Below are 9,460 nucleotides of genomic sequence, written 5' to 3'. Positions count from 1 at the left end.
GTTTTAGAAATGCAGTGTGTGTGTTTTGGGTATACGCGTCGCGTGCGCGTGTGCGTGTGCACGTAGAGATCCAAGTGAACTGAAGGCAAGTGATATTTTTCTTTATTCAAGTACTTACATAGAAATAACAAAACAATTGCATTACAACAAACTGAAGTGCCAAGTAAACAGGGGAGCACACCTCCCCATCACAAGGATATAGTCAAATTAATTTTAATATTCAGCTCATCATAAAATTACCTTATTATAAGGTAATAAATACATGAAATTGGCTAAAGACATCCACAACATTTCAAACAAGACCCCTTGTTTTCTTAGAAAAAAAAAGAAAAAAAGAACAGTTATCCCAGTGTGTGTGTTTTTATTTGTCTATCTCGTTGTTGGGTGTATTCCATTTCACCCAATGTGACTTATTTTCATGCATAATAAAGAAATGAGCACCACCCACAGTATCTGAGGGTAGCATTTCCGTGCACATGCAAACATGAGGATATACTGCAATGAAAATAAAACACAACACAACAGAAAACAGTGAGTAATGACTCCATCTGAACACTGAAGTGTCACTGCTGAAGACCATAAAATCCCTGAAGCCACCCTGTTGTCCATAAGGTGACAGGAGCAGCCTATAATATCTACACATTATTGAAATCTCTTCAAACATGAGGGTATTTTTTAAACAATCTCTAATTATTTATTGTCACAAAAGAGCCCGCCTATTGCCCTGCCCAAGGCCAACTGCACGAAGACTAAAAGACAGTTTAACACAAACATTAGCACAGTACTGCGTTCAACTGCAAGCAGACTGAGGTCACATTTATGATTTGCTTCTCCTGTGGAGTTCTCATCTCATATTGTTTTTGATCAGCCAACCCTGCAACCCAGTTTGGCACGAAGATGGCTGCTGATGTTGGCTCAGATCCAGTGTGGAGCAGAGAACGAGAATGAGGCAAATTCCAATTTCAGAGCATTCAGCTGCCTACTTTTGGACAATAAAACGTAAAAAAAAACAAAAAAAACATTAAATAAATTATTCTTGGAGGAGCCATTGTAAGAAGGGGGTTGTTTTTGAGTTTGTATAGCAAGTTATTGACATATATATATATATATATGTTTATATATAGCATTCATACATTACACAGACGGAATGTTGTTCAACAGAACATGGTGCAGCCTGTATTGTTGTTCAACCACCAAACTATATTGAAGGAGTGGGATACGGGGATCATATAAATATAGATACCAAATGTATCTGTCCCTTATAAAAGTGTCACAAAACAGAAGTGACAAGCACAGTGAGAGGATAGGACTGATGCAATACTGTTTGCAAAATTACATGGCTTCATTTAGGCATGGAAATAGTTTGGTGCATTCTGTGCCTCACTCAAAATCATTCCTCAACATATAGAAACCACAGTTTTCTATCAGAGGAGGCCACATTGTATATTATAATTAAAATCCATCCATTCTAACCTACAAAATCTAAAATCAAGAGCAACACTTCTGGTGAAATAAATTGAATTTAATTCAGTCTATGATGGACTTTATCAAAAATCCAGTTATTCTGGATAAACATTTAGCATTTGCTATCACGTCACATACTATATTCTTTTGGGCTGACTCTATGAGGCGGTCTGCTACACAATGTTTACATTAGAGGCCATTGCTTATGTTGCAATATTTAACCTGGGAAACTGAAATATTACCATTATTATTATTGATATTAATCATCTGCGATCAGGCTAGAGGAATGCTGTTTAATGTTATGTGTAAGAATTTACATTTTCTTTTCGTTTAGTCGTATGCCTTTTAGTAAGATAAGCTCTCATAAGATTTCATCTAAAAACATTAGATGAAATAAAATCTGTGTTTTTTTAATGATACCGAACTATTGATTTTACAGTAGTGGTGTGGATTTTTAAACTATCTAAAAAATTAACCACATGGATGAGTTCAGAGGAGAATCTCTGAGGCCAAATTAATTGGAAAATAAGTGAACACTTGCCAGGGAGCTCAGCAGTGAAAACTGATTGTTACAGGAAAGGCAAAGCGTGGCCTTGGAAGCGTCGGTCTGTATGCTCTGTGTTCTCTGTGGCATAGCTTTTCTGAACCTTTCTTTTGGCCTTTGCCTTTATCAGTCGCTGTTCTGTTTAAGTCTGATTTCAGTGTCTACTGACACAATATGCACAATGTGTTTTCTTTCTAGCTGATAACAATGTTAGTATAAATTCTCTGCCTTGCATACAGAATACGGTCCTTAATATTCAGAGTGCACTGACAATTATCAGAAATACTGTCGGTCAAAGTAGAAGGAGAAATTTGTGTTTTAGTGATAAACTCTGAAACTATCTTGGCACTTAGACGAGGTTATTACACCTCATATTTCATTTTATGGTGCCATTATGGAGTCTTAGAGAAAAACACACTAACCTCCTTGCACAGAGAATTGTTAAAACAAATATATTTTAAAAAACATTTTACCTTTTATATCCCCAATTGGGAATACCGGTTCAATCTAATATGGTTGTTGTTTCGACACTTTTAAGTTCTCATAGAAGCTAATGGGTAGATGAGCCTACACAAAATATTTCGTTGAATGAAATAAGAGTAATTTCCTTCAATCACGGAAAAAAACATTAAGGATTGTGAAAAACATTGGCATAGCTCTGTAATGATTTTGTAAAAGGAAGTATCCAATAATTTAGTCTCTTGTCAATCCGAGAACAACCGGTGTCTTCTCTGCAATGGGTAAGATGTGCTAATTGAAGTAACTGATTTGCGACTATAATTGAGATGAACAAAACGTAAGAAATCTTGCTGTTTATTCAGAGAACACATTAGTGCTACCGTAAACCATTTACCACTTTAAAATGTACAAATGGCGCTATTATTATTATTTTTCTTCTTTTTATGAAAGCTAATACACCTTATTTGGCACCTTTACAGTGCTCCAAATGTTTTTGCAATGACCTATGACAACAAAGTATTCTGTAATATAACTACTTTACTAAAAGCTTTAAGACACATTCCGCACAGGCTTCCAATCAATTTAAATTTCTTGTTTATGCAGACATTTGTATTTACATAGAGTGCATGAAGGCATGCACATATATGCACAATTTAATACTGAATTATGTTGCATGTGACATTTGAGTACAAAAGTGTAACTTCTACTGTAGCTACCTGCATACATGTTTGTATAATGTACAAAACGTCCTTTACAACTCGCTCTCAGTCACTTTGTATTATAAAAGATGTAAACATGGATTTGGACATTTTGATTTATTTTTCTCTCACCATATGCTGTTCATCAATTGGTAATTTAAACTAAATATATGGTCCTTTCACTCTGAGTATCCCTCACTCATCTTTGCTTTCATATTCTGTTGGTTTGCAACCCAGTGTCATTTATGTACTGTAAGTAGTTCAGTATGTGTAACTGTGCTCTATTTTATTTTTATTTACTGGTTGGTGTAATTAAGCGTAAAATTGCAGAACTCAAAAGAAATAAAAAAAGAACAGCATTGGTTAGCCTTTAAAAAAAAATCAGGAATGATATTAGGTAACATCACATAAAGCCACCATGTAAAAAGGCGACAAACATACACAGTGTCTTTCAGTGACTAATAAATAAATAAGTATTGGCAAAGGCATTGATTGCTGCAGTCATGTTTTATAAGAACAGGTAACAGGACAAGACGTTGGTTTGCTTTGTGTAACCAATTCAGTCATCATCTAGACCAAATTAATCCAAATCTGAGATACTTTTTTTTAATCTGATCTATCCCTAACCTCAACATGTGTGCTAAACTGATATCACTGCTGTGTTTGGCAAATGTCAGGCACACCAATAAGAACAAGGTTGGCTGTATCACCACAATACATTTGGCACATTCTTTTGAGAAAACAACATTCAAATAGAAAATAAAAAAGCACAACACCTCAACAAAAACAACAAAAAGACAGCCAAGTGCCACTAATAAGGTATCCATGACAGTACATAAATATAACCAATTGCACTTTTAAACAGCCTAATAAAATGAATGCATACATCCCAGGAAACGTACCCTTTAACTAAATTCCTTTGTAATTGTGTCTGTTTTTGAGTCTTATGATGGATTCTGGCTTCCTTCCAATTTAGAAATTCTCAGTAAAATTTACAAAAGTGTATCCACCCCAAAAAGCTTTCGGGCGACTTTGTAGACACAATACGCCACGGTGCCCTTCTTTGTGCTGGCACTGTGTCACAGTAGCTGAGACTCTGAGTTACTTGAAAGAGAAGGGCGCAGCAGCCTTTCCCCTCGTACTTAACCTAAAGGCATCCATCTGTAAATAGAAGTTAACTGAAAAGAGCAGGGGTGTAAAAGAGAGGAAAAGAGTCACCTATTTATCTCATAGTGGACGTGATCCTTTCTTCCTTAGTCTCTTTACGAGGCATGGAGAGGGTCCAGTCCAAGTGCACGTAGCGACGGTCATGACGTTCCCACCGTTGGCCCCCCGCAGGAGCCGGGGGGCGAGCTGTGGCTCCCAGCCGCCCCGCTGCTCTTGTCAGCTGGCTTCTTGTCCTTCTGTTTCAGGTGGACCTTTGCGTGTCTCTTTCGCTCGTCACTTCTGGCAAACTTGCGTCCACAGAACTCACAGGAGAAGGGTTTCTCGCCTGTGTGTGTGCGGATGTGTGTGGTCAGGTGGTCGCTCCGGCTAAAGGAGCGCATGCATATTCTGCACTGGAAGGGTTTGTGGCCTGTGTGGATGCGAAGGTGGCGCGTGAGCTCGTCTGAGCGTGAGAAGCGCCTGTCACAGTTCTCCGCCGGGCAGGCGTGCGGCCGTTCGTGGACAGGGGTTTTGCTGGGACGGTTGGGGTACTTCCTTGGTCGGATGGGTTTAAGGGTGAGTGTCTGTGGCTGTGGGTGGTGCTGAGGAGGGTGCTGCTGGCCACCAATGAAACCTGGGTGAATCTGCTGTTTGTCTTTGAACGCCCTGATGGTCTCCAGGGGCGTGATAGGTGGAGGGTTGACTCTGATGGGGTCCATGGTCTGGAAGGGCTTGTGCTCCATCACGCCAACTTCCCCCTGATGGTGGAAAAGGTTGTAGTCAGGGATCATAGAGAAAAGGCTCCCATCCATGGAGGCTTTGGACGTGGAGTGATAGTCATTGCCTGGGTAGGCTAGACCCGTGCTGGTTGCAGGACTGTGGTGGAAGGAGACCTGGTCCTGGTACAGGTCACTGCAGGTGGAGTAAGCAGGCAGTGGTGGACCATACACCTGCTCCATATCTGACGTCTGCCCGCCCATGCTGGCTGCAGAGGATGATGTCTGCGTGGTTACTGTGCCGGGTGATGGAGAAACGCCCAGGATCCCCGCGCTGACAAGACTGATGATATTGTTATCAGAGCACCAGCCAGAGCCGCCGATGCCCCCTGACGGAGGAGTGTCAAAGGCAAACTTCCCCAGATAAGTGACAGTCTGCCCGCTGCGGTTGGACTGGAAGCTGGATCCATACTGAATCTCTGCGGATGCTTTCTCGCTCCCCATGCCCAGATCCATGATGTTATCTGGATAAAGGCAAATAAAAAAAACAGATATCATGAACGAGTCGTCTACGTAGTTGCACCAACACAAATATGAAATAAAATCAGCTGAGAATGAAAGCCTGCAAAAGTCATTTTGTGAGTTGTGGAGAAGAAATCTGGAAAATTCACTTTTTCAACAATATGAACTTGAAGGGGTTTCAGTTGGTCCAAAATTCAGCTTTCCAGCATATCACTCTAATAGTTTGCCAAAAAAAGAGAAAATATAACAAGTCCACCAGAGTTCATGAAGAAATGTGAGCGCTGTCAGACCTGCAAGTTAAATAAGTGACTGCTGCATGTGAGACAGTGGTGTCTCTCTCTCTCTCTTAGATCCCACAAGCATAAATCAAGCCCTAAACACCCCCTTTGATCCAGTCATTGTGTCCCTCAGGAGGACAGTCAAATCAAATGGCAAGATCGGATTTCTTTACAAAAGGGAGGATTATAAAGCAGACGCCACATTTATCACGGTCAAGGATTTAAAACACATCTGCAGCATAGAATATCTGCACATCACGGTGTGTCAATCTTAAATTTCTCCAATCCAATCACTGCATTAGTGAGCTTAACAACATTTCCACAAATTTCCTTGATATTTTAATCGTACGGATCGCACTTTATAACAAAAACGCACACTCACATGCATTTTAATAATTAAAAATGTCATTAAAAAAATCTCACATGCAGATGTGCTTAATGAGGATGCATTTATGTACTGATCGTGCTCTGAGGGCTTAATATAACACATTTACACAGAAATCTTTCTTAAACCAAAGTTAAAATAGACCCCTCTTTCTATTTGTAGCAAATCATACGTGCTTAAATATGCTCTCCCAGCAATAACAACTTGCTGGAATGTTACTAAAGGCAAATCATGATGAAACAACAAAAGCTAAATTATGTATATCACATAATATTGTGACAAAAAAGTTACATGAGAACAATGACACTTGTGGCACATTTCTTTTTGGTGAAGTATGACTTTCAAGGAGGCATGCTTGAATTGTAATCAATGATTTTTATTCTAAATCTATTGTTGTCTGGAGGTAAATGTATTCATGGGATATTAAACTGATTGAGAGGCATCCCATAAAGTCATCGCTCTTTTCCTATAGGTCAGTGTTGAAGAGCAAATCACACCTGCTGCACCTGTTAAATTACAGCATGGTACTTTAAAATCTATTAGAACGTTTTGCACAAAATTGTTTACATTCAAAAATTACAAATACACACATTTTTGAGTTTATAATGTGGATTCTCTCAAGATCAGACAATTAAAACAGCAACTCACACTGTTTCTGTAACACCTTTTTTTCTCTTCACCGTGTTTTTTTTTTTTTAAAACATCTACTCTCAGAGGTCACATAAAATACATGTTGTTGCCGTGTTTATAGAGAAATGTATTTTGTGTTGCTCTTAGTCACGTACTGACAAAATGAAGTACCATTAATAATACCTGCCATTGGTTAATTAAATAACGCACACTTCTTAGGTAATTGAGGAGAACATATTTCGGGTAAAATTCTAACTGAGATGTTATTCATATTTTTTAACAAACAATTTCAACACACCAATCTGATTAACTAACGCAGTTTGAAAAGGAGATTCTGAAATGCGTTCACTTCATATGGGCACCAGGGTCAAGCCCCACAGATTTAGTATTTTTTCATTGACCCATCACCTCATAAAGTGAGACTCATAAGGTGAGACTGTATAGGCCTAATTAGTTCTTGATTTATTGCCAACACTGGGCAGAACAAACAAGTCGTCTTTGTGTATGCGTCTAAATTAATCAAAAATAGAGGTTCAACTTGACCAAGCAATACATCGATCAATATCTCCGGCCTCGCAATTTATAAAATGGTCCGTGTCAAATAGGGAAAAGCAGCCACACACGCCTCCTAAAATCCAATCCGTGATATGCTAGTTGTGAATGAAAGTCATTGTCCCATCTTTGCGGGGTTTGTGTTATTTTAATAAATCACGGGCATATGTAGTTTGACCACATCCATTCCACTCATAACCTAAAGATTTCACTTTCAATCAGGAGCCGATTGCGTTTTGAGTGGACTTCGCGAAAAAAACTGCAGTTTTTTCCCTCAGCCGTTCACGAGACATTTCCTCAAACAAGTCTCAGCTCTCGGGAGTAGAAGTCACTACAAAATAAGGTACATTTGCTTGAATATATAACCTCCAAAAAAAGTTTTTTAGATGGATCACAGCGGTCCTTTTCACGTTTGAAATCCTGACGTGTCGGCTACGGACAAGGAAGAAAATAAAAAAGGAAGCAAAAAAAAAAAAAAAATCACATGGCCAAACCTGACAGTCATTTTGAACGTGTGTAAAGAAAAAATCATAGTGGCCAGTGTTAACCTACACCTGACCCCCGGGAAAAAAAGTATTGTGTACGACAGTGTGCCTTTGTGCGCTCCAGCCGGAGCGCAAACAGGTGCTCCGGAGACAACTGTTGCCTTTCGCGCACACCGCTGTCTGTACCAACGTGAGATCAAAACACGCACACGCACACCTATCCAACCCCCCGAAAAAGTACATTAAATCTTACCTGTGTTCATCTGTGAATAGTGGTTAATAGATTCCGTACTGGTGAAGATATTCATGGACGTCGGGATGTCCTCTTCTGGGTAGAGACTGTCAGGGATCGTGTTTATTAAACTGCTCATCGTAAGAGGGAGCTTCTCCGCTAGTTTCCCTGTCATAGCAGTTGTGTTCAGTCCGACATTTAAAGAAAGGACAACGCGCCGGTATCCAAGTAGTTACACAAAAAAAGAGTGTGCGTTCTCAACGTGGAAAACACAGGTGTGGACCAGGAGTGGAGAAGAAAAAAAGAAGAAGAGGAGAGCGGAGCAGGGATGGACCCTGTTGCTGTAGCTATCCAAGTATCCCGCGGAGGACGAGCAGCGCCGGTTCTCTCCTCCCGTGTGATCACCGACTACTGTTGTTATTAATCTGCTCACCGTGGAAGCTGATGGGCTGCTTGTGGGGGAATGTGAAGTCTGTCTGTGAATCAATGGAGGAGGAGGAGGAGGTGGTGGTGGTGGTGGTGGTGTTGGTTGCACAAGAGCAGCTCTACTTGCTCTATTGGAGCTGGATAGGGGACTCCAGTCTGCTTGTATTAAATAGGGGGATGGAACATTTGCGTGACGTAGATGACCATATATGGACAGAGCGCCAAGTGCCGAGGCTCTCCGCGCGTCAGTCGATGGAAACTACAGTGGAGGCATAAGGCTCCGATAAAGAGATAGCTACAAAGTTTACCAAATCAACATGGAACCTCCAGCGGCGTCCCTTTTCGGGATAAGCCGACGGGTTTCCTCTGTTCCTGTCCTCGTGGAGAACATTACAGTGATTCAACAGCGTGTTTGCCTTTATTACCGTGAGGCTTCGTGATGTCCTTTGTGGACCATCGGGCACACTGGGAGCTTTTCACGCAACTGTGTGTGAGTGAGAGGGAAAGAAGGAGAATGTGTTGAGGCTTTGGGCTGCCACTCGAAAAACGGACTACTTTATGTCACGAGTTAGGCCTAAGAACTGTTTTTTTTAAATATTCTATCAATATTGACTAAATACTACTCTATGTTTCTTTACTGACATTTCTTTTACATTTTCATTTTAGATTACATTTTGTCTGAATAAGCTCATAGAGAAAAAATACATTTCATTTGGCTCCTCGTGAATGCTTCGCGCTGTCCTGTGTTGCTGAAAACTGGTTCAAACCCCCTTTTCATGCAGCAACACTTACAAAGACAGTAATTGTCGGAGTTAATCGCTTGTAAATATTGCAGGCGCATTGTAAATCCACAGACTTGCTTTGACTTGGAGCCCAAGTGACCGCTTAAGTGGAAACTCCAAAAAAGGCAGTGTCCGGCCCCG

The 9,460-nt window shown here is 40.4% G+C and overlaps 1 protein-coding gene across 2 annotated transcripts; it reads right to left on the bottom strand.

Moving 5' to 3' along the window:
• Positions 1-95: 95 nt before the first annotated feature.
• Positions 96-8,659, bottom strand: egr3 (early growth response 3). 2 transcript variants are annotated; one of them, XM_037481674.2, is made up of 2 exons: positions 8,133-8,659; positions 96-5,551 (listed from the first exon to the last, which is right to left on the bottom strand). In XM_037481674.2, the coding sequence occupies exons 1-2, from the start codon at positions 8,284-8,286 to the stop codon at positions 4,473-4,475; spliced, it is 1,233 nt and encodes a 410-aa protein (XP_037337571.1). In that variant the 5' UTR covers positions 8,287-8,659; the 3' UTR covers positions 96-4,472. The 2 variants fall into 2 exon arrangements, with proteins under 2 accessions (XP_037337571.1, XP_037337572.1); XM_037481675.2 differs by lacking the exon at positions 8,133-8,659 and adding an exon at positions 5,699-5,876.
• Between the last annotated feature and the right edge of the window lie 801 nt (positions 8,660-9,460).

The sequence above is a fragment of the Pungitius pungitius genome, chromosome 5 (genome assembly GCF_949316345.1).
Source record: "Pungitius pungitius chromosome 5, fPunPun2.1, whole genome shotgun sequence".
Lineage (NCBI taxonomy): Eukaryota > Metazoa > Chordata > Actinopteri > Perciformes > Gasterosteidae > Pungitius > Pungitius pungitius.
Note: the sequence above shows the minus strand (reverse complement) of the source record. Positions and strands in the feature narration are given on the sequence as shown.

Coding starts and splice junctions, on each gene's coding strand:
- egr3 (XM_037481674.2), bottom strand. CDS start 8,286: ATGACAGGGAAACTAGCGGAGAAGCTCCCTCTTACGATGAGCAGTTTA. Junction 5,552..8,132: donor CTATTCACAGATGAACACAG/GTAAGATTTAAT, acceptor GCCTTTATCCAG/ATAACATCATGGATCTGGGC.